The sequence below is a fragment of the Pongo pygmaeus genome, chromosome 12 (genome assembly GCF_028885625.2).
Source record: "Pongo pygmaeus isolate AG05252 chromosome 12, NHGRI_mPonPyg2-v2.0_pri, whole genome shotgun sequence".
In the NCBI taxonomy this organism is placed as follows: Eukaryota; Metazoa; Chordata; class Mammalia; order Primates; family Hominidae; genus Pongo; species Pongo pygmaeus.
Window position 1 is genome coordinate 29,609,203 of NC_072385.2, and position 24,903 is coordinate 29,634,105.

General features: G+C 43.1%; 1 protein-coding gene and 1 long non-coding RNA gene across 5 annotated transcripts in view; one reads left to right on the forward strand and one right to left on the reverse strand.

The window, feature by feature from the left end:
• LOC129030866 (E3 SUMO-protein ligase RanBP2-like) overlaps positions 1 to 5,013 on the reverse strand; it is a 40,078-nt gene extending 35,065 nt beyond the window's left edge. For 2 of the 3 annotated variants that reach the window (XM_054476656.2, XM_054476657.2), the window contains exons 1-4: positions 4,820 to 4,974; positions 2,969 to 3,036; positions 1,279 to 1,390; positions 690 to 842 (exon numbers count right to left, since the gene is read on the reverse strand). In XM_054476656.2, the coding sequence (XP_054332631.1) occupies positions 690 to 842; positions 1,279 to 1,390; positions 2,969 to 3,036; positions 4,820 to 4,891 (405 nt within the window). In that variant the 5' untranslated portion in view covers positions 4,892 to 4,974. Of the gene's footprint in view, positions 1 to 689; positions 843 to 1,278; positions 1,391 to 2,968; positions 3,037 to 4,819 lie in introns of all 3 variants that reach the window. The other variant, XM_054476655.2, reaches the window with a different exon arrangement.
• The window catches only part of LOC129030888 (uncharacterized), a 31,911-nt gene continuing 11,988 nt past the window's right edge, over positions 4,981 to 24,903 (forward strand). Inside the window, exons 1-3 of one of the 2 annotated variants that reach the window (XR_008500793.2) lie at positions 4,981 to 5,168; positions 14,481 to 14,539; positions 17,639 to 17,729. This is a non-coding gene — a long non-coding RNA (uncharacterized LOC129030888). The remainder of the gene's footprint in view (positions 5,169 to 14,480; positions 14,540 to 17,638; positions 17,730 to 24,903) is intronic. The other variant, XR_008500792.2, reaches the window with a different exon arrangement.

Below are 24,903 nucleotides of genomic sequence, written 5' to 3' on the forward strand. Positions count from 1 at the left end.
GGGTAGGAGGAGGCTAAAGGCAAATATACATTTATAATTTAATATTGTACATACACAATAAAGTATACATTAATATATAAAACATTACAATATACATTTTAAATGTTTGCCAAACATATTTGTGTAGATTTTCTCCAGAACAGTTACTTAGTAAACTATATTTTACTCTATAAAGAATATCAGGACCAGTCAACACACTAGCAAGAACTTCCTACCATTTTTAGTAATTACGTCTTATATACTAGAGAAACCACCTTTTATCTTTTGCTTGAAAACCTTACTATCTCAAAATACAATCCCTTCTACTTTCAGACAATAGTTATTAGAAAACTCTCCTTTAAAATATCCCTAAATTGTCATCCTGTAGGTAATTTTCACTTAAAGAAGCAAAAATTGGATACCAGACAGAACTTAATGTAAATCTTAGCTCTACTTAGTTTACAGCTACTAAACTGTAAAATCCCTAAAATATTAATTATTTCAGAAGGGTAAATGAGATGTCACTTATAAAGTATAACTATGCCTAATAAGACAGTAGATGCTCAGAAAGGTTTTAATACACTTTTTAAAAGAAAAATTTTAAAGGAAACACAAACACCTGGGCTTAAGGTTTGCTATTGAAAAGTAATTTAAACTCCAAATATTAGAAATGGTTATGTCTTTTCTCCCTTTATGTTTTGTTTGTTTACCTTTAGTTTATAAACTGCAGGACTTCCTGGGAAAAGTTTAGCTGCTCTTTCAACCCAGTATTTTGCTCTTCCATCAGTAACATCATTTTTACAAAGCAATTCTGCAATCTTCAACACAAGATCTTTTTGTGTTGGGTTTAATTCCACTGAACGCTAATATCAGAAAAGAAATTAAAGATTAGTAAATAAATTGTATGTATGTATGTAGGAGTATATATACTTATATATAAAGGTTAAAAAATGATCACTCCAACCCTTAAAAAATTCTACTTCTAGAGAAAACATGTTACTTCAAAGGTGTTAAAATAAAAGTGTCTTGGAATTTTCTGGAAATGAATCAAATAAAAATTATATTTGTGTCATCTGAATGCAAAAAACACAAAAGAACACCATTTCTGACCGTGTTAGACTTACAATTTATAGGTGTTAAACAATTCTATAGCTGTTCCAAGCTGTGTCACGTAATTGTACTACGATACCAATGCCTGTTTTATGATATTCATAAAATATATTTGACTTACTTATATAAATTTCTCTGGGCATCATGTGTTTGGCTATGCAAAGGCTATATTTGGATCCTATAACTTACCCTGTAACATCCAACGGCTTTGTCTGTGTTTTCTTCCAATTCATAAAGAAGACCCAGAAATCTATGAGCTTTGGGATCCCTCTCTTGCACATTAATGTAAGTACATATGTATCTGTTTTTTAAAAGTAATACAAAAGTAAATTAAACTTACAACTGTACTTTTAAATGCTAACCGAAGAATACATCTTAAACCAAAGCAACCACTAAACTTGTTTATATTGTTACTCAAAACTACCAATATTTATGCGATAACTCAAAAGTATTCATAGAAAGAAATGGGTAATATTTAAAAACACGTACATAGAGTTGACCACATACTCATTTTACCATTAAATGTCACATTTACCAAATTTTTCTCCAGTGTTATCCACACATAAGAAATGAACATATAAATTGCTTTTTCTTCCTGATCACATTTTAATAAAGCACTAACAGTTTTGCAAATAAATTAGAAGTGATTATAGTAAACATTTTTAAAGTTGTCATAATGCAAAATACTAAACAGCAACAATTTCCCAAACAAAGGGAAATACATTTACCCTTTAAGCAAGAAAGTAATTTCTAACAGTACTATATCCAGCTAAAATCGAACAGAAGAAAAATTACTAATTACAGTACCAAATACAGGAAATTTCCATTTCTCAAATCAAGTAACAACTAAAATAAGTAAATATCCTCTAGGTTCCTTGACAGTATTACAATCAGAGAAATTAGGCCAGACCTAAACTAAGGGATTAAAGTCTCACAGTAAAAAGGTACAAGAGTTAACAGTCACAGTGCTGCTAGTTACATAATTTATGTACCACCATTTTCCTTTCTTACCAGCATTTCCATCTTCCTTTGGATGCCTTTAAAAGCCTGCCTCCCAGCAGAAGCAGTAACACACACCTGTAGTCCCAACACTATGGGAGGCCGAGGCAGGCAGACTGCTGTGCTCAGAAGTTCAAGACTAGCCTGGGCAACATAGTGACACCTGTCTCTACCAAAAAATGCAAACCTTAGCCAGGTGTGGTGGTGCGCATCTGTATCCCCAGCTACTTGGGGCGCTGAGGTGGGAAGATCTCTTGAGCCCAGAAGGCAGAGGTTACAGTGAGCAAAGATGGAGTCAGCTGCTGCACTCCAACCTGAGCAAGAGAGACAGATACTGCCTTAAAAAAAAAAAAAAAAAGCCTGCCTCCCTCTTAATTTCCTGCTTTAATCCACTCCAAGTCAGGAAATCAGAATCACCAAGCTTCTTACCCCTAGGATAGAGCCTTAGAGCATCACATACTGTGTCAATTAAAGATCTTTTATACAAGCTATTCTCCCGCCTTACACTTACAGTTTAATTTTTTATTCATTGCTATTTTTCATCTGATTAAGGTATCAGATATTTAACCAAAAACAAATTAAGATATAGGCATGGTCCTCTTTTACTCCAACAGAAGACAATTTTTAGAAAAAGTGTTTTAAGCCAAACAATTTCTTGCCCTTGGTATAAACAAGCAGCAGCATGCAGAAAACACTAATTACCGTTTCAATCTCAATGGAATCTAGGCTGGTCCTTAGCATCAGTCTGAGTGATAAATCCCTTATTCCAGAGTACACTTAGGAAGAACTACTAAGAACATATTTTTACCTATTTCAAAGAAGAAAATGAGAAAAGGCATTGATTTTTAAAAAACGAATACATGTTACAGTTTGTACTTACTTTTTAGCAAGATCATATTCTTTAGCTTCATAATACAGCTTTGCAAAATAGAATCCGTTCATTGACATCTAAAAAAAAATTAAAAGTTGTTTTACTTTTCATACAGAAATATTTTCCAACATTTTTTCAAAAGCAGTAAAAACCTGTCCTAAGTTTAAGTTCAAATACGCCATTTTCATTCACTTAAAAGTTTTTTTTAAAGCCTGACAAATGCATAATTCCATGTTTTATAATTTCCTATCACAAAACAAAAAATAGAGCTGGGTGCAGTGGTTCATGCCTGTAAGCCCAGCACTGTGGGAGGCCGAAGTGGGCGGATCACCTGAGGTCAGGAATTTGAGACCAGCCTGGCTAACATGGTGAAACCCCGTCTCCACAAAAATACAAAAATTAGCCAGGCATAATGGCGGGTGCCTGTAATCCCAGCTACAGGCTGGGACAGGAGAATGGCGTGAACCCGGGAGGGAGAGTTTGCAGTGAGCCGAGATCGCGCCACTGCACTCCAGCCTGCGGGATAAAGCGAGACTCCGTCTCAAAAAAAAAAAAAGAAAAGAAAATGTCTAAAACGGGAGAAAGGGAATTAAGAATAACAAAAGTATATATGTGTGTTACTCAGAAGTATATAGATGTAAAGGGCAGAAAAAACAACTAACAGCTGTCAAAGGTGCCTGCCTGTAGTCCTAAGTACTCAGGAAACAGAGGTAGGAGGATCATTTATGCCTAAAAATTTGATGCCAGCCTGGGCAACACAGCAAGACCCTATTCTAAAAAAATAAAAATAAAAATAAGAGCTGTCAAGTAGCCTTTGAGAAGTAGGAATCAGCTGCAGAATAAGAAACCAACTTAACAGAACATAGAAAAACTAAACAGAAGCCATCTGGAAAAAGAAAAACTAGAGAAAGAATTATTTTTTTTCCTTTTTTTTTTTTTTGGAGACGTAGTCTTGCTCTGTCACACAGGCTGGAGTGCAGTGGCGCAATCTCTGCTCACCACAACCTCTGCCTCCATGGTTCAAGAAATTCTCCTGTCTCAGCCTACCGAGTAGGTGGGACTACAGGTGCCTGCCACCACGCCCGGCTCATTTTTGTATTTTTAATACAGACGGATTTTCACCATATTGATCAGGCTGGTCTCTCGGCCTCACAAAGTGCTCGGATTACAGACGAAGAATATTTTTAAGGGCAAAAGCACAGCCGCCAAAGCTCACCCGGGAGCTGCGTCAGTCCCCACTGGGTTCCTCCAGGCCAAAGAGGTACGACCTCCGCCGCAGCATATAAAGTAAATGTCCAGGAGATGGGAAGAAACCCGCCGATATAGCACCCGGGTGCCCAAGCCCCCGAGAACTAGGCCGCGCCGGTACTACGCGGCGCGCCATCGGCCAGAAAGCCTGGGCCAGGGCGGGCCCACGAGCGAGCATCGTCGGGAGCGAGCACCGTCGGGAGCCAGCACCGTCGGGAGCCAGCACCGTCGGGAGCCTGCACCGTCGGGAGCCTGCACCGTCGGGAGCCTGCACCGTCGGGAGCCAGCACCGTCGGGAGCCTGCACCGTCGGGAGCCTGCACCGTCGGGAGCCAGCACCGTGGGGAGCCAGCACCGTCGGGAGCCAGCACCGTCGGGAACAAGCCGGGAGAAAGAGGAAGCGCCGGCGCCAACGGTCTCCCGTCCACCGCGGTCCCCCAAGGACTCTCCCTGCGCTTGCAAGCGCCACGCCGCCCACAGGACTGCGCTAGCCGGCCGGCGCCTCAACAGAGCGCGCCAGGGAGTAGCGCCCGTCGGGAGCCATGACGCCTGAGCCGCGCCAGGCCGCCGCCCGGCCAGGTCGAGGCCGTCGGTCTTTTCGAGAGCCACTCACCGTTCTAGGCGACGGGGCGGAGCCCTGCACCGAGGCGATGTACCGCTCCACGTCGGCCTTGCTGCGCCTCATCGCGCCGCCAACCTGGCTGCCGAGCCGCGTGAGACCAGCGCTCAGCCCCGCAGCAGTCGCCACTTCCAAGAGGAAAGCGCCTGGAAGTCAGGGACGCAGCGACCTAGCCCCCGGAGGACCATTCTGACGAACTTGCGTGCTGCGTCATCACTGTGCGTCACATTGGCGACGTCGGCGCTCGAGCTGCACTCGGCAGGGCTCTTGGCAGCGCCCTGGGCTCTGAGGTTGTCTTGGCAACCCCGGATCAGATTTCGGCCGCCAGCGTCCACAGCCTAAGGTAGATTTCCAGCAGATAACAATTTGCGTGATGGGCTCTTAAGCGTTTTGGTCACTTGTTCTAAATTATAAGTGCGTAATGCATTGGAAGAAAAAAGCACTCAGGCCAATTTGGTGAACGTCTAAATTGGAACAACGTTTCTGGAGATGACTGGTTAAATACGTTGCATCGGACATGTGTGAATACTAAAGCATACATTTTTAAATTCATATCTATTAAAAGAAATGAGGGTCGGGGGTGGTGGCTCACGCCTGTAATCCCAGCACTTTGGGAGGCTGAGGCAGGCGGATCACCTGAGGTCAGGAGTTCAAGACCAGCCTGACCAACATGGTGAAACCTTGTCTCTACTGAAAATACAAAAATTAGTTGGGCATGGTGGCGTTCACCTGTAATCTCAGCTACTCAGGAGGGTGAGGCAGGAAAATCGCGTGAACCCGGGAGGCAGAGGTTGCAGTGAGCTTAGACCACGCCACTGCACTGCAGCTTGGGTGACAGCAGGCACGCACCACCATACCCAGCTAATTTTTGTATTTTTAGTACAGACGGAGTTTCACCATGGTGGCCAGGCTGGTCTCAAACTCCTGACCTCAGGTGATCCACCCACCTCAGCCTCCTAAAGTGCTGGGATTACAGGCATGAGCTACTTCGCCTGCCCTATGTTTTGCTTATTAATCCCTTGTCAGATAGATAGTTTGCAGATAATTTCTCCCCTTCTGTGGGCTGTCCTTTCACTTTGTTGATTTTTTTCCTTTGGGGTGCAGGAGCTTTTTAATTTAATGTGATCCCATTTGTCCATTTTTGCTTTGCTTGCCTGTGCTTTTGAGGTATTACTCAGGAAATCTTTGCCCAGACCAATGTCCTGAAGAGTTCTCCCAATATTTTCTTGTAGTAATTTCATAGTTTGAGGTCTTAATTTTAAGTGTTTAATCCATTTTGATTTGATTTTTGTATATGGTTAGAGAGAAGTCTAGTTTCATTCTTTTGCATATGGATATCCAGTTTTCCTAGCACCATTTATTGAAGAGACCATCCTTTCCCCAATGTATGTTCTTGACACCATTGTTGTAACGAGTCCACTGTACTGTGTGGATTTGTTTCTGGGTTCTCTATTCTGTTCTAGTGGTCTATGCATCTGTTTTTATGCCAGTACCATGCTGTTCGATTGCTATAGCTCTGTAGTATAATTTGAAGTCAGGTAATGTGATTCCTCCAGTTGTGTTCTTTTTGCTCATGATAGCTTTGGCTATTCTGGGTCTTTTGTGGCTTCATATAAATTTTAGGATTATTTTTTCTATTTCTGTGAAGAATGTCATTGGTATTTAATAGGGATTGCGTTGAATCTGTAGATTGCTTTGGGTAGTATGGACATTTAAAAAATATTGATTTTTCCAATCCATAAACATGGAATATTCTTCTATTTATTGGTGTCCTCTTCAATTTCTTTCATCAGTATTTTATTGTTTTCATTATAGAGGTCTTTCACCTTTTTGGTTAAGTTCATTCCTAGGTATTTTATTTTATTTGCAGCTACTGTAAATAGGATTACTTTCTTGATTTTTCAGATTTTTTGCTGTTGGCATATAGAAATGCTACTGATTTTTATATGTTTATTTTGTATCCTCCAATTTTACTGAATTTGTTTTTCAGTTCTAATAGTTTTTTTTGGGGAGCAGGTCATTAGATTTTTGAAATATAAGATCATATCATCTGCAGACAAGAATAATTTGACTTCTTTCTTTCCAATTTGAATGCCCTTTGTTTCTTTCTCTTCTTGATTTCTTTCTCTTCTCTAATTTCTCTAGCTAGGACTTCCCCAGTACTTGCTGAATAACAGCGGTGAAAGTGGGTATCCTTCTCTTGTTCCAGGTCTTAGAGGAAAGGCTTTCAGTTTTTCTCCATTGAGTATGATATTAGCTGTGGGTCTGTTATATATGGTTTTTATTATGTTGAAGTATGTTCTGTCTATATGCAGTTTTTTGAGAGTTTCTTTTCATCACAAAATACATTGATTTTCCCATCTCAGCCTCCTGAGTAGCTGGGACTACAGGGGCATGCCACCACACTTGATTAATTTTTTATTTTTAGTGGAGGTGGAGTCTTGCTATATTGACCAGACTGGTTTCAAACTGTTGGCCTCAACTGATTCTCTCACCTTGGCCCCCCAACGTGCTGGGATTACAGGCATAAGACACTCACTGTGCCTGGCCAAGATGTTGAATATTATCAAATGTTTTTCCAGCATCTAGTGAAGTAGTCATATCATTTCTGTCCTTTATTTTGTTGATATGATGTATTACATTGATTGCTTTGCATACACTGAGCCATCCTTGTATCCCTGGGATAAATCCCACTTGGTCATGATAAATGATCTTTTTTAATGTATTGGTGAATTTGCTTGCTAGTATGTTGAGGATTTTTGCATCAACGTTTATCAAGAATATTGACCTGTAGCTTCCCTTCCCTTCCCTTCCCTCCCCTCCCCTCCCCTCCTCTCTCCTCTCCTCCCCTCCCTCCTTGCTTTATATATCTGGGTGCTCTAGTATTGGATGCATATATATTTGTAATTGTTATAGTCTCTTGATGAGTGGACCCTTTTTCATTATATAATGATCTTCTTTGTATTTTTTATAGTTTTTGTCTTGAAATCTATTTGGTATGATGTAGTATAGTTACTTTGGCTCTTTTTTGCCTTCCATTTGCATAAAGTATCCTTTCCCAATCCCTTTATTTTCAATCTATGTGTGTCTTTATAGGTGAAGTGTGTTTCTTGTAGGCAACAGGTTGTTGGGCCTTTTTTTTTTTTTTTTTAATCTATTCTGCCACTGTGTCTTTTGATTGGAGAGTTTAGTCCATTTATATTCAATATTATTACTGAAAAGTAAGCACTTAACTACTTCAATTTTGATACTTGTTTCCTGGTGGTTTTGTAGTCGTTCCTACCTACCTACCTTCCTTCCTTCCTCCCCTCCCCTCCCTCCCTCCCTCCTTCCCTCCTTCCTTCCTTCCTTCTTGTGAAGGTGATTTTCTCTGCTGGTATGTTTTAATTTCTTGCTTTTTATTTTTTCTGTATCTGTTTTAGGTTTTTTTATTTGAAGTTACCACAAGGCTTGCAAATATCATCTTATAATTTACTATTTTAAACTGATGAAAACATAACACTGTAAAAACAAATAAGCAAAGAGAAAACTAATAAAAATTCTACACTTTACCTTCATCTCCCCACTTTTTAACATTTTGTTTTCTCTGTTTTTATCTTATTATATTGTCTATGTCTTGAAAAACTGTTGTTATTTTTTGATAGGTTCATCTTTTAGTCTTTTTTTTTTTTTTTTTTTGAGATGGAGTCTTCCCCTGTCACCCAGGCTGGAGTGCAATGGCGTGATCTTGGCTCACTGCAACCTCCGCCTCCTGGGTTCAAGCGATTCTCCTACCTCAGCCTCCTGAGTAACTGGGATTACAGGCGTGTGCCTCCACGCCCAGCTAATTTTTGTATTTTTGGTAGAGACAGGGTTTCACCATCTTGGCCAGGCTGGTCTCGAACTCCTGACCTCGTGATCCACCTGCCTTGGCCTCCCAAAGTGCTGGGATTACAGGCGTGAGCCACTGTGCCCTGCCCTCATCTTTTAGTCTTTCTACTCAAGGTATGAGTAGTTTACACACAACAATTACAGTGTTACCATATTCTGTGTTTATGTGTGCACTTACTATTACCAATGAGGTGTTTTTTTTAACCTTCAGATGATTTCTTATTGCTCATTAATGTCCTTTTCTTTCAGATTGAAGAACTCCCTTTAGCATTTCTTGTAGGACAGGTCTATTGTTGATGAAGTTCCTCAGCTTTTGTTTGTTTGAGAAAGTCTTTATTTCTCCTTCATGTTTGAAGGATTTTTTCACTGGATATACTATTCTAGGATAAAAGCGGGTTTGTTGTGGTAGTTGTTGCTGTCGTTGCTTTTCAGCTCTTTAAATATGTCATGTCACTCACTCCTGGCGGAGTGGGAATCAGGGGGCTGACAGCCTTCAGAGCTGAGAGCCACGAACAGAGTTTTACTCACATACTTATTGAGAGCAAGCCAGTAATAAACATTGTTTCTATAGATTATAGATTAACTAAAACGGGAAACAAAAGTCTCTCTATGCTGAGCTGACTAGACCTTGGGGAGGGGTGACATATGAACCCCTGTGGCCACCACCACTGGGACTGCACTGGGTCAGACCCAAAGCTAGCACAACACTGGGTCTCACCCAAGGCCTGTGGGAACTGCTGCCTGGTTACCATTGTTGTTTCCTCACAGCCCACAGGCTCTACTGTCAGCAGGTCGTGAATCCAGTCAGGCTTACAGTCTTCCTTTCAGGGAAGTTCATTCCCCCTGTTTCCAAGTATATCCAGAGATATCATCCCATCTGGAAGTCAGGGCCTGGGGTTGGAAAACTTAGGAATCTATCTGGTGCTCTATTCTACTGCTGCTGACCTGGCACCCATGCCACAAGACAAAGTCCTTCCACTCTTCTCTCTCCTTTCCTCAAGCAGAAGGAACCTCTCCCTGTGGCCACCACCACCCCAGGCCCACAGTGAGTACTACTTGGCTACTGCCAGTGTTCACTCAAGCCCCAAGAGCTCTGTGTCTTGGCTATTATATATATGATTCTGTGTCTTGGCTATTATAAATAATGCTGCAGTCAACATGGGAGTGCATATTTCCCTTTGACATATTCATTTTCTTTGGATACATACCCAGCAGTGAGATTTCTGGGTCATATGCCACTTCTACTTTTAATTTTTTGAGGCACCTCCATACTGTTTTCCATAATGGCTAGATTCGTGTATATACTCACCTAGAGTGTATAAGGGCTCCATTTCTCCACGTCTACACCAGCATTTGTTATTTTTTGTCTTTAAAAACATTTTTAGATTGAGGTGTACATGTGTAGGTTTGCTACATGGGAGTTAAAACATAATCCTTTCTTTTTCTTTTTCATAAATAGAGACAGGATCTTGCTATATTGCCCAGGCTGGTCTTGAACTGCCTTGACCTCCTAAAGTGTCAGAACCACAGATGTGAGCCACTCCACCAAACCTAGAACTTCATCTTCTTTTGTAAATGTGCTTTCATCTTCAGCATTCCAGACTTAGTACCATCCTCCCAGGCACTTTATGTCCTCTTCTTTGCTCTCATCCTTGGCATCTTGTCCCAAACTGAGTCCTGTCAATTTCACCTCTAAAATAGATCTGTAATATCTTTCCTTTTTCTCTTAGCCACTTTCATGCTGCTGATAAAGACATACCTGAGACTGAGCAATTTACAAAAGAAAGAGGTTTAATGGATTCACGGTTCCACGTGGCTGGGGAGGCCTCACAATCATGGCGGAAGGTGAAAGGCATGTCTCACATGGCAGCAGACAAGAGAAGAGTGACAGCCAAGCGAAAGGGGTTTCCTCTTATAAAATCATCAGATCTCATGAGAGTTATACACTACCATGAGAACAGTATGGCGGAAACTGCCCCCATGATTCAATTGTCTCCCACTGGGTCCCTCCCACAACACAAGGGAATTATGCGAGCTACAATTTGAGATGAGATTTTGGTGGGGACACAGCCAAATCATATCATTCCACTCCTTACCCCTCCCAAATCTCATGTCCTCATATTTCAAAACGAATCATGCCTTCCCAACAGTCCCCTAAGGTCTTAATTCATTTCAGCATTAACTCAAAAGTTCACAGTCTAATGTCTCATCTGAGACAAGGCAAGTCCCTTCTGCCTATGAGCCTATAAAATCAAAAGTACGTTAGTTATTTCCTAGATACAATGGGGTACAGGCATTGGGTAAATACAGCCATTCCAAATGGGAGAAATTGGCCAAAACAAAGGGACTACAGGCCCCATGCAAGTCTGAAATTCAGCAGGGCAGTGAAATCTCAAAGTTCCAAAATGATATTTGACTCCACATCTCACATACGGGTCATGCTGATGAAAGAGGTGGTTGCCCATGGTCTTGGGCAGCTTCTCCCCTGTGGCTTTGCAGGGTACAGCCTCCCTCCTGGCTGCTTTCATAGGCTGGTGTTGAGTGTCTGCAGCTTTTCTAGGTACACAGTGCAAGCTGTCAGTGGATCTACCATTCTGGGATCTGGAGGACAGTGGCTCTCTTCTCAGAGTTCCACTAGGTAGCACCCCAGTGGGGACTCTGTGTGGGGGGGCACCCATCCCACATTTATTTTCCTCACTGCCCTAGCAGAGGTTCTCCATGAGGTCCCCACTGCTGCAGCAAACCTCTGCCTGGACGTCCAGGCATTTCCATACATCCTCTGAAATCTAAGCAGAGGTTCCCAACCTCAATTCTTGACTTCTGTATACCTGCAGGCTCAATACCATGTGGAAGCTGCCAAGGCTTGGGTCTTGCACCCTCTGAAGCCATGGCCTGAGGTGTACCTTGGCCCCTTTTAGTCATGGCTGGAGTTGCTGGGACACAGGGCACCAAGTCCCTAGACTGCACACAGCAGAGGGACCCTGGGCCCGGCCCACAAAGCAATTTTTGCCTTCTAGGCCTCTGGGCCTGTATGGCAAGAAGCTGCCACAAAGATCTCTGACATGCCCATTGTCTTGGTGATTAACATTCGGCTCCTTATTACTTATGCAAATTTCTCCAGATGGCTTGAATTTCTCCTCAGAAAATGGAATTTTCTTCTCTATTGCATTGTTAGGCTGCAAATTTTCCAAACTTTTATTCTCTGCTTCCCTTATAAAACCGAATGCCTTTAATAGAACCCAAGTCACCCCTTGAATGCTTTGCTGCTTAGAAATTTCTTCTAACATATACCCTAAATCATCTCTCTCAAGTTCAAAGTTCTGCATATCTCTTGGGCAGGGGCAAAATGCCACCAGTCTCTTTGCTAAAACATAGCAAGAACCACCTTTGCTCCAGTTTCCAAGTTCCTCATGTGTATCTGAGACCACCTCAGCCTGGATTTCATTGTACATATCATTATCAGCATTTTGGTCAAAGCCATTCAACATGTCTATAGGGAATTCCCAACTTTCCCACATTTTCCTGTCTTCTGAGTCCTCCAAACTCTTCCAACCTCTGCCTGTTACCCAGTTCCAAAGTTGCTTCCACATTTTCGGGTATCTTTTCAGCAGTGTCCCACTCCCGGTACCAATTTACTGTATTAGTCCATTTTCATGCTGCTGATAAAGACATACCCAAGGCCAGGTGTGGTGGCTGTAATCCCAACACTTTGGGAGGCCAAGGCAGACAGATCACTTGAAGTCAGGAGTTCGAGACCAGCCTGGCGAACATGATGAAATGCTGTCTCTACTAGAATGAAAAAAAAAAATAGCCGGACAAGGTGGCAGGCACCTGTAATCCCAGCTACTTGGGAGGCTGAGGCAGGAGAATCACTTGAACCCAAGTTGCAGTGAGCCAAGGTCATACCGCTGTACTCCAGCCTAGGTGACAGTGAGACTCTGTCTCAAAAATAAATAAATAAACAAACAAATAAGACATACTCGAGACTTAGCAATTTACAAAAAAAAGAGATTTAATGGACTCACAGTTCCACGTGGCTGGGGAGGCCTCATAATCACGGCAGAAGGTGAAAGTTACATCTCACATGGCAGCAGAGAAGAGAACAGTGAAAGCCAAGCAAAAGAGGTTTCTTCTTCTTCTTTTTTTTTTGAGACAGAGTCTCACTCTGTTGCCCAGGCTGGAGTGCAGTGGCATGATCTCAGCTCACTCTAAGCTCAGCCTCCCAGGTTCATGCCATTCTCCTGCCTCAGCCTCCTGAGTAGCTGGGACTACAGGCGCCCACCACCACAACTGGCTAATTTTTCGTATTTTTAGTAGAGACGGGGTTTCACGGTGTTAGCCAGGATGGTCTCGATCTCCTGACCTCATGATCCACCCTCCTCGGCCTCCCAAAGTGCTGGGATTACAGGCATGAGCCACCGCACCTGGCCGGGGTTTCTTCTTATAAAATCATCAGATCTCGTGAGACTTATTCACCAGCAGGAGAACAGTATGGGGGAAACCACCTCCGTGATTCAATTATCTCCCACTGTGTCCCTCCCACAACACAAGGGAATTATGGGAGCTACAATTTGAGATGAGATTTCAGTGGGGATACAGCCAAGCCATAGCCCCATCACTCTAGTCCAACCATCATCTCTCATCTGGTCTTCTGTGAAGTCTCCCGAGTCACTCTGGCTCACCTCCAATGCAATCAGCAGCCACGGGACACTTTTTAAAACATAAATCTGACCGTCATGTGCCTGCGGAGTATCCCAGGGGCTGGATGGAGAACACCCTCCTCAGCTTCTAGGATTCTTAGGGTTGGGGACCCAGGTGCAGCAGGTGAGGAGTTGGAAGTCATCATAGAGAGGCAGGGTTCGTGAGAAGCCATTTCTCAGAGAAATTTTTGGGAACAGAGACAATAGCTCCCCTTGGGACTGAAGGCAGCTGGAATGTGGGACAGGAGACTGAAGAAGCAAGAGTCCAGGAAGCACCTGCCTAAAAGGAATTACCTAGAACTTGAGAGCTGAATGCAGCCGGGGGCAGTACCCACAGGAAGAGAAGCTTTGATGTCAGCCTAGACTTGGGTTTCTAGCTGAGCTCCTCCATTCTCAAGGAAGCCACTTTCCTCAGCTGTCAATTCCGGTGAATTAATGAGAACTCAAAGAGATGACATTTGCAAAAGATCCTGATATCCTCAATAAATATTTTCAACCTGTATGCAATAGTGTCTTTTCTTATAATATTTATTACAATACTGGAGTAATAGGAAATGTTAAGAGGTAGCAGACAGAGGGAATGAGGAGGAAGAGTTTATTTATTTATTTGAGATGGGGAGTGGGTTTCACTCCTATCACCCCGGCTGGAGTGCAGTGGCGCAATCTTGGCTCACTGTAACCTCTGCCTCCTGGGTTCAAGCAATTGTCCTGTGTCAGCCTCCCGAGTAGCTGGGATAACAGATGCGCACCACCATGCCTTGCTAATTTTTTGTATTTTTAATAGAGACAGGGTTTCACCATGTTGGCCAGTCTGGTCTCGAACTCCTGACCTCAGGTGATCTGCCTGCCTCAGCCTCCCAAAGTACTGGGATTACAGGCGTGAGCCACCATGCCTGGCCACGAGGAAGATATTTAGGAGATATTTCAGAGGAGAAATAATATGGGTGGAGCAGACACTTTCTGAAACTTTGAAGAGATCACTGAACAAAGAGGATTTTTAGGAAGTCTGGTTTTGTGATGTGTGAAATGATTCTTTTTGGTGTCTGCAAGGTAATTTTCTCTAAAGTTCTGTATTGCTTTTGCAGGCTTTTGGTGACTAATTTATGCTCCTTGAAACAAGTACCAGGCAGAACCTGGACTAAAGGTAAGAGAAGACTGAATTCATTTGAGACACAAACTCAAACTGAGAAGAGGATCTTGCATTTGGGAAGTAAAACAGGCTTGGGGTGCAGCAGTCACAGCTCACCTGGCCCTGAGGGTTTGGTAAGGAATATCTTGTGCTGTTTCTGTTTAGTCCCACCTACGTCCAGGTGCAGCAAGCTTTCTTTTTCTTCTTTCTTTTCCTTTTTCTTTTTTTTTTTTAAGACAGAGTCTCACTCTGTCAACAAGGCTGGAGTGCAGTGGGGCGATCTCGCTCTCAGCTCACTGCAACCTCTGCCACCCAGGTTCAAGCGATTCTCATGCCTCAGCCTCCTGAGCAGCTGGGATTACAGGTGGCCACCACGCCCCACTAATTTTTGTATTTTTAGTATCTATGGGGTTTCACCATATTGCCCAGGCTGGTCTCAAACTCCTGACCTCAAGTGATCCGCCCACCTCAGCCTCCCAAAGTGCTGGGATTACAGGTGTGAGCCATGATGCCCAGCTATGTTTTTGTTTTTTTTTTTTTTCATTTCTTGTAGAGATGGAGGGTCTCACTATCTTGCCCAGGCTGGTCTTGAACTCCTGGCCTCCAGCAAATCCTCCCTCCCAGCCTCCCAAAGTGCTGGGATTACAGGGCTGAAACACCGTGCCCGACCTAGCTTTCTTTTCAGTACCTCCTCCACTCCCACACTGACTGTCTGGGATCCTCCCTCTGTCTGGGAGGTAAGTATTTGCGAGTGTATGCCAGGTCTTTGAAAGGAAGGTTATCCATAAAGGGGCTGGCAAGGACTAAACAAGCCTGAGGACGCAGGTGGGCATCGTCTCTGTGGAGCCATTGCCAGGCAACATGCTGGCTGCTGCCCAGGAGAACCTCCCAGGATGGTAACATGGCCCTCTGGGCTGATGACAGCGTGCTTTTGTAGGTAGGGCTGGGCATCCCCAGATTTCCCCACACTGTAATACCTTTTAATTGTTGGTATGTGCTAGAGCTTGGTGTAAAAAATAAAATGGACGAGTTCCATTTTGGGGGTCAGGATAGAGTTTTTAATGGGTGCATTAGTTCTCTTTTTACCTCAACTCTGCCAACAACAGAGAGGAACCCAGTGTTCTTACACTCCCCTCCCAGAGTTAAAGTTCAGGAACTCCCTGAGTGTCCAAATCTGGATCCTTGCTCACAGTGCCCTGCCTTGTGGTCTCACCATCTCAGACACAGGTAGAGAACAACAAAATCCTTTTTTTTTTTTTTTTAGATGGAGTCTCACTCTGTGGCCCAGGCTGGAGTACACTGGCATGATCTTGGCTTACTGCAACCTCTCCCTCCTGGTTCAAATGATTCTCCTGCCTCAGCCTCCCGAGTAGCTGGGATTACAGGTGTGCACTACCATGCCTGGCTAATTTTTGTATTTTTAGTAGAGATCAGGTTTCACCATGTTGGCCAGGCTGGTCCAAACTCCTGACCTCAAGTGATCCACCTGCCTCGGTCTCCCAAAGTGCTGGGATTACAGGTGTGAGGCTCTGCGCCCGGCCGAGAACAATAAAATCTTAACCCTCAATGTCTGCACTGGGTGTGCAGAGTGAGTGACTTCCAAAAAGTCATAAATACGCTTTAAATCATTCATTTACTCATTCTGTAAACATGTATTGAATACCCTTTATGTGCCATAAGGAATACAGGAAAAAAAAAAAAAAAACCTTTGTTTTTGTTCTCAAGACAACAACAAACCAAAGTGCTGTAGGTGCTATGGTAGAAATATCCACATGTTGCTTGAAACACAAGGAACACACGTCTAACGTGGGACCCAGCATTGGAAACCCAGTCCAAATCTTGCTGGGTGAGGTTGTAGGGATTCTTCAGTCATTGACTGATTCAACAAAGATTTACTGAACACTTACAATGTGCCAGGCTGTTATCTGGGCACTGAAGACTCAGTCTTATAAATGAAGTAGCCAGATTCACAGTTCTTATGGAGCTTGTGTTTGAGTTGTGGTGTGGGGAGGGAGCTAAGGCAGAGGATGCAGAAGAGACAGACTGTATACCAGTCAGCCAATAAGCAAGCCATTGATTCCATGTGTTTTACTGAGTGTCTAATATGTGTCAGGCAGAGTGTTGCATGCTGGTATTATAAAGACAAATGAGACACAGCCCCTGTCCCTGAGGGGTTAGATAAAAAGGAAAGAGCCTGTAGGAAGGCCTAGTGCAAAGAATGGTGCTGTGTTTGGGGAAAATCAAGCTGTGTAGTTGAGCTGGGGCATAGGGTGTTGTGAGGGAGGGGGCTCCCTCTTTCAGTGATGAAATGCACCCTTTCCACAACTTGGGAAAGAATCCTTCCTGGAAACTTCACAGGAACCCTCTCAAAGTACTTATCGATGTAGACATTTGAAACACACTGTAGGTCCTGGGTGTCTATAAAATAGCATCATCCAGCCAATCATCTCTCCCCACATTGCTGAACTGAGGACATGTGAACTGGTATCTCTCGGTGGTTCAGAACAGGGGCCACCACCTGTGTAGTAAAGAAAGTGTTTTTGGAACACAGTCATGGCCATTCATTTAAATATTATCTATGACTGCTCTGGTGCTACAATGGCAGAGGCGAGTAATTATGACAAAGACCACGTAGCCCAAAAGCCTATCTGGGCCTGTAAGAAAAAGCTGCCAACCCCTGGTCTAGGAGTTCTGCTTACCTGAAATACAAACCAATAATGAGTTTCTGACACACCAAGTTCAATTCCCTCCCTCCCTTCCTTCCTTCCTTTTTCCTTTTCTTCCTTCCCTTCCTCCCTTCCTCCTCCCTTCCTCCCTTCCCCCTTGTCACTCTCTCTCTCCTTCTCACTCTCTCTCTCTCTTCCTTCCTTGCTTTCTTACCTAACCCACATTCCCACAAACTGATGTGAATAAAAACAAGTGTTGGACCTGAAGGCGTCAAAGTTAAACTACAACTAGGATCTGCCTTCTGAGGTATGGCAAGAAACGAATTGGTTAATGTTCGCAAAATGCCAGGACATTCTTGAATAAAAGGACCTATATAAATTCAAAGTATTTATAATTATTATGATTATTATTATAATTTATGAGATGTCATAAATCTCTCCAAAATAGGATGAGATCAACACTTTTAACAAGAGAACAGGACTCTATATAAATCGCTGTGGGCTCACCACCTCTAAGGAGGAGCACTGACTGAAGACAGGTGAGTGTGAAGCAGAGGCATGGATCTTACACTCGGGCTTATTGAGGATGAAAATTCAGTGTATGGTGATCAGCTGGCAATGATTGTGTCTCTGCTGCATAAGAAATATTGGACTTAGGCAAAACTTAAGGACCTTGCAAAGAAAATACAAGTTTGAAAAGATTTGTAGATGATAGAATAATTTTTCCTGTTCATTACAACACTTATCAAAATTCAGATTACTTTTAATGCAAGTATGTCATTACTTTTGGATTTGTGAGCATGTGCAAATTGAATAATGGGAGAAAAGAAATGTGTGTGCACTTAACTGTAGCTGTAATAGGGCCAAATGCGATGTCATATTTGTTAACCGAAAGCCAAAAGACTAAGTTGTTTGTATTTTGCCAGCTGGTAAATCTCTTGCTTGCCCTCATGGGCAGTCTTGCCAATGCTGCATTAACCCATAACCATAAGTATTGGTTCTATAACAGTCTTATTTTCTCTGCAAGCTGTGGAAGAACTAAGGCCAACATGTCTAACAGTCTCGGCTAACAGAATAAAAAGACAGATAAGCCTCTGGGGTCCATAGATGGAACAGAGGGGCCAAGGTCTCTCTGATTTGCTCTTTGTGCAGAAGGAAACATTCATGGGGAAATCTCCAGCATAGGATGATCCTTCCTGGAGTTCTGAACTCTCAAAAACCCACATGGGAAAAGCAGGCACAGAGGACGCACTGAGAGAAGGAACTCCCTTCCAGCTCACAGTCTCTCTCTGCAGGGAAGATTTGCCTGCCCAGAAGGAAGAAAATGATCAAACTTTCAGAGGTCTTCTAGGCTGGTAATTATTGATTACAATCCAAATTCAGTAAATAGGTATTTTCACAGGCCATGTGAAGGTGCAACTCTACACAGCGTAACAGCTTAAAATGAGCCTTCATGTTGCTGCCCTATATTTTTGCTCTAAAAAGTTATATTTTTCTCAAGAAAACATGATCTTAGTGGCAGAATAATTTTATATTATTTTATATTTGTGACTGCATTGCTATTACTATTTTAACTTTAGGCCTGTTGGTGCATAGCAATCTGTGAGGCAATGGGCTGGAATGTTGCTGTACATGCATGTGTGTGTGTACGTGTGTGTGTACGTATGTGTGTGTGTGTATATGTAGGGAGGGAGAAGATTAGAATAGCAAGAGGAGGATGAGTACAATGTGATGCTACTGGAAAGGCCTTTAACAAATTTAAATTTTTAAACATTTTTAAAATAAAATAAATTTCTTTTTTTTGAGATCGAGTTTTGCTCTGTCACCCAGGCTGGAGTGCGGTGGCGCGATCTCGGCTCACTGCAAGCTCCGCCTCCCGGGTTCACGCCATTCTCCTGCCTCAGCCTCCTGAGTAGCTGGGACTACAGGCACCCGCCACCACGCCTGGCTAATTTTTAGTAGAGATGGGTTTTCACCGTGTTAGCCAGGATGGTCTCGATCTCCTGACCTTGTTATCCGCCCACCTCGGCCTCCCAAAGTGCTGGGATTACAGGCATGAGCCACCGTGCCTGGCCAAAATAGAATAAAGATTTAAAAATTTAAAAACATTAAAACAAAAATTTTAAAAAATTAAAAAGTACAAATAATAAAAAATTAAAAATAGCTTTAAAATAGGCCTGGTGGTGGTGGTTTCCAGCACTTTGGGAGGCTGAGGCAGGCAGATTGCTTGAGCCATAGAGTTTGAGACCAGCCTGGCCAACATGGCAAAACCCTGTCTTTACTAAAAATACAAAAATTAGCCGGGTATGGCAGCACACGACTGTAATCCCAGCTACTCAGGAAGCTGAGGCAGGAGGATCACCTGAACTCAGGCAGGTCGAGGGTGGAGTGAGCCGAGATCATGTCACTTCACTCCAGTCTGGGTGACAGTGAGACCCTGTCTCAAAAAAAAAAAAAAAAAATTAAAACAATTTTAAAAATTAAAGAGTAATCTAATGAGACATTCTTACAGGCTTATAATGGTGAGATTATTCCACAATTTTGGGTCACTGCACTCCAGCCTAGGAGACAGAGTGAGACCTTATTTCAATTAAAAGAAAAGAAAAAGCAAAAAACCCAGAGGCTGGACGTGGTGGCTCGTGCCTGTAATCCCAGCACTTTGGGAGGCTGAGGCGGGTGGATCACCTGAGGTCAGGAATTCGAGACCAGTCTGGCCAACATGGTTTACCTTCATGGCCTCAGGCACATTTCTTTTTTCTTTTTGCTTTTTTTTTTTGAGACAGAGTCTCACACTATTGCTCAGGCTGAAGTGCAGTGGCAGAATGGGCTCACTGCAACTTCTACCTCCTAGGTTCAAGCGATTCTCTTGCCTCAGCCTCCCGAGAAGCGAAATTACAGGCATGCGCCACCATGCCCAGCTAATTTTTGTATTTTTAGTAGAGACAGGGTTTCGCCATGTTGGTCAAGCTGGTTTGAACTCCTGACCTCAGGTGATCCACCTGCCTCAGCCTCCTAAAGTGCTGGGATTACTGGCGTGAGCCACCGCACCCAGCCTCCTCGGGCAAATTTCTGAGTCGGCTTCGTTGTCTGTAAAATGGGAATAAAAACAGTACCTACTTCACAGGGTTGTTGTGATGATTACTCAAAATAAAATATTTGTGAAAGATCATCACGATAGTAGCACAACTAACTCATCACAATGCCTGGCATGTAAATGTTAGTTGTTAAAATAAATAGGTCTTTGGGAAGGTTAAATGGGATGTACAGAATAAACACATCTATGGCAGTGCCAGGTACATGTGTAGAAATAGAATGTATGATCTCTTTGGAGCAGAAGATTTTGGGGTTTTCTTTTTTTGAGTCAGAGTCTCACTCTGTTGTCCAGGCTGGAATGCAGTGGCCCAATCACGGCAGCTCACTGCAGCCTCCAACTCCTGGGCTCAGGTAATCCTTCTGCCTCAGCCTCGCAAGTAGCTGGATCCTTGGCCTCGCAAAGAGCTGAGATTACAGGCATGAGACACCACTCCCAGCCAGAGCAGTGGTTTTCAATGGCTGCTCATTAGAATCACTTGGGGAGCATAACAGCATCTTGATGCCCAGGCCCCACTCCAGGCCAATTACATCAGAATCTCTTGGGGCAGAGCCCAGGCAGCGGTACTTTTTGAAGATCCCCAGGTAGGGTAGGCAGAATGATGACCTTTGGAAGAAGGCCCCAGCCAACTCCCTGGAACAGGGAGTACAATATGTACAATATGTACATGGTAAGTTACATGGCAGAGGAGACTCCAGATAGTAGATGAAATTAAGGCTCCTCATCATCTGACCTTAAAAGAGATAGGATATCCTGAGTTATCAAGGTGGGCCCTTAAATGTGGAAGATGGAGGCAGAAGAGTCAGTTTCACAGAGATGGAGCCAGCTCTTGCTGCCTTTGAAGATAGAGGGAAGGGGCCAGGAGCTAGAGACTCTTGTCTCTAAAAATTAATAAATTAAAAAAAATAAATTTACATTGTTTTAAGCCACCAAAGTTGGGGTAATTTTTACGGCAGCAGTGGGCAACGCAGCCACGTTTATGAACCACTGCAGGAGGGGTTCTGCTGCCTCTTGGCCATCATTTGCCAAAATCTTTTCTCCGCTCCTTCCTGAGAGGCAAAGGCTAGTCCCAGCTGTTTCCAGTCTTCTTGATCAGAATTTTTCCCTTTACTTATGAGATTCACCCTGCTTTAGTTGTATTTGTGTCTTTTTTTTTTTTAAGAGACAGGATCTCCCTCTGTTGTTCAGGCTGGAGTGCAGTGGCACAATCATACTTCACTGTAACCTCAAACTCCTGGGCTCCAGTGAACCTCCCATCTCAGTCTCCCAGTAGCTGGGACTACAGGTGTGTGCCACCACACTGGGCTAATGTTTAAATTTTGTTTTTCAACTGGTCTTCTGACACAGGAGAATTTTTTTATCTTTTGTAGAGATGGGGTCTTCCTATGTGGCCCAGGCTGGTCCCCCCGCCTCCTTTTTTTTGAGGCAGGGTCTCTCTCTGTCCCCCAGACTGGTTTGCAATGGTGTGATCACAGCTCACTGCAGACACAAACTCCTGGGATCAAGTGATCCTCCCACCTCAGCCTCTCAACTCACTAGGATTACAAGTGCGTGCCACCATGCCCGGTTAATTTTTAAATATTTTGTAGAGATGGTGGTGGGGGAGGGGTCTCACTATGTTGCCCAGGCTGGTCTCGAACTCCTGGGCTTTGACCTCCCAAAGATGAGATTACAGGCATGAACCACCACACCCAGCCCTCAGGCTGGTCTTGAACTCCTGGCCTCAAGCCATCCTCTGTCCTTGGCCTTCCAATCCCCTGGGATTATAGGCATGAGCCACCATGCCCAGCCTTATTTTTGTCTTTATGATCAGATCCTTATTGTTCCTATGCAATTTAAAACTTAGAAAACCATAGTTTTAAGTAACAAAGTTTTATTACATTAGCCCAAGGATGCTAATGACAAGCTCAAAATTATTTGTCAGTTGGCTTAAAAATACATGAAAAGAGTTAAGCATTTATATCCTGTATAATAAAAAAGGAAAAATAATAATAATACACATTTAATCAGACAGTTTTATGAAGGCCATAACTTGTTTGTTTGGATGAACTTGGGAGGCTGAGGGGGCTCAGGCCCCTCAGAGAAGGGGCAGAAAGTAGGGATGGAAGACCCTGGCAGTCATATCTGAGGGAAGGGAAGCCCCTAAAGGGGCCAGCACTAGCAAAGAAATAGCAGGAAGAGCCTTGGTTCCCTCTCACCTCTTCAGCCACTCTCCACTGACCAAGCCCACACCCCTTATTCTGTGGACATTTTCCCACTAAAATATTTTACTTGGCACTTTGGGAGGCTGAGGTGAGTGAGTCACTTGAGGTCAGGAGTTCAAGACCAGCTTGGCAAATATGGTGAAACCCCGTCCCTACTAAAAATACGAAAAATTAGCTGGGAGCGATGGTACATGCTTGTACTCCCAGCTACTGGGGAGGCTGAGGCAGGATAATTGCTTGAACCCGGGAGGTGGAGGTTGCAGTGAGCCGAAATCGCACCACTGCACTACAGCCTGGGCAACAGAACGAGACTCCGTCTCAAAAAAAAAAAGAAATATTTTCATATGTACCATCTGCACAATAGAACACTTTGCATTAATTAAAGAGAGAGGCAGCACTACCATGATGACATAAGAAAATGTGCTGGCTGTACAGGTAAATAGGAAAAAAACAAGTCGCAAAATAAAATGTACTCAGTGACCCCATTTTAACAAAGACAAATGTTAGTGTATGTCTAGAAAATAAAAATTTGGGAGAAAATGCATCAAATCTTGAAAGAAGTTATCTGTGGAGATGAGACTAGAGAACATTCTTATTTTACATATTTCATATTTCCTTAATGATTGACACTGTATGCCTTATTGCTTTCATAATCAGAAAAAATAATGGTATAATTAATGGTAAAAACTGCCAACCAAGGCTGGGCACAGTGGCTCATGCCTGTAATCCCAGCACTTTGGGAGGCCGAGGCAGGAGGATCACCTGAGGTCAGGAGTTTGAGACCAGCCTGACCAACATGGAGAAACCCCATCTCTATTAAAAACACAAAATTAGCCGGGTGTGGTGACGCATGCCTGTAATGACAGCTACTCAGGAGGCTGAGGCAGGTGAATTGCTTCAACCCAGGAGGCGGAGGTTGCACTGAGCCAAGATGGCACCATTGCACTCCAGCCTGGGCAACAAGAGCAAAACTGTCTCAAAAAAACAAACAAAAACAACAACAAAACAAACAAAACTGCCAACCAAGTCTTTTTTCTTCTTCTATTTTTTAATTGAAATAGAGACAGAGTCTTGCTATGTTGGCCAGGTTGGTCTTGAACTCTCGGCCTCAAGTAATCCTCCCACCTTGGGTTCCCAAAGTGCTAAGATTACTGGTAATCACGCCTGGCCTAATCCAGTCTTTCCCCCTACTTTTCCCTAGACATTTAGAATATAGTGATATATAGTGATAGGGTTATACAAAGTCAGTTATTTTACATTGTATCCCTAAATAAATGTCTGTAATCAAGACCGTCTTGTGCTGGGTGCAGTGGTACATGCCTGTAGTCCTAGATACTCAGGAAGCAGAAGGATCACTTAAGCCCGGGAGTTTGAGGTTATGGTGAGCTATGACCACCACTGCACTCCAGCTTGGGCAACAGAGTAAGACCTGTCTCTTTAAAAAAAATCTTCTCTCAGCAGATCAGCCATCAAAATTATTGTTAGCCTGATGAAATATAGGTGAGCATACAATGTTAGAAGCCACCCTGACCTCTGCAGGGACTTGAAGTCCTCATAAGCAAAAACAGTTCGAGCCTGCCATTGACAGTTTAAAGAGTGGGTCCTTTTGTCCCTCCTACATTTCTCTGTTTATTCATATCCTTCACATTTTTCTTTCTTTTGACCTATTTCATTCCTAAAATATTCTAACATCTGACTTCTCTCCCAATTACAATAGTAACAATACGTCATGGGTTTTCCAGTGTAGTTACTTTTTAGTATATATTTTTTCAATAATGGCTATTCATTAAATATATATGATTTGTTTTGGGGCCACTGAAAGACTTCATATGGGTAAGTTCATATCATATTGTGATGAAGTTTTTGGTTTTTGGTAAGGAAAACATGGATTTTGCACTGATTGCTCTGCGGAATTTCTCTCTTGATGATGGTTGATGACCTTCACATGGCCTCTTAGTCTTTTTTTTCAATTTACCTCCTTTGCAGCCTTTAAAACTGTGAATCAAGCCTTCCTGTTTCAAATCTCCTCCTTAGTTTTCATGAATCTACACTCTCCTTCCTCTGTAAATGCTTCTTTGGCCCTCCATATCCTTGGGTTCTGCATCTGTGAATTCAACCAACAGCAGATGGAAAATAGTCCAGAAAAGAAAAATATCTGGCTTTGTCTGTACCTATTAGGTACAGACTTTTTTTTGTTGTCATTATTGTCTAATCAATACAGTATAACAACTATTTATATAGCATTTACAATGTATTAGGTATTATACATAATCTGGAGAGGTTTTAAAGTGCACAGGAAGATATGTGGCAGGTTATATGCAAATACTACACCTTTTTTGTTGTTGTTGAAACGGAGTCTCGCTCTGTCACCCAGGCTGGAGTGCAGTGGCGCGATCTTGGCTCACTGCAACCTCCGCC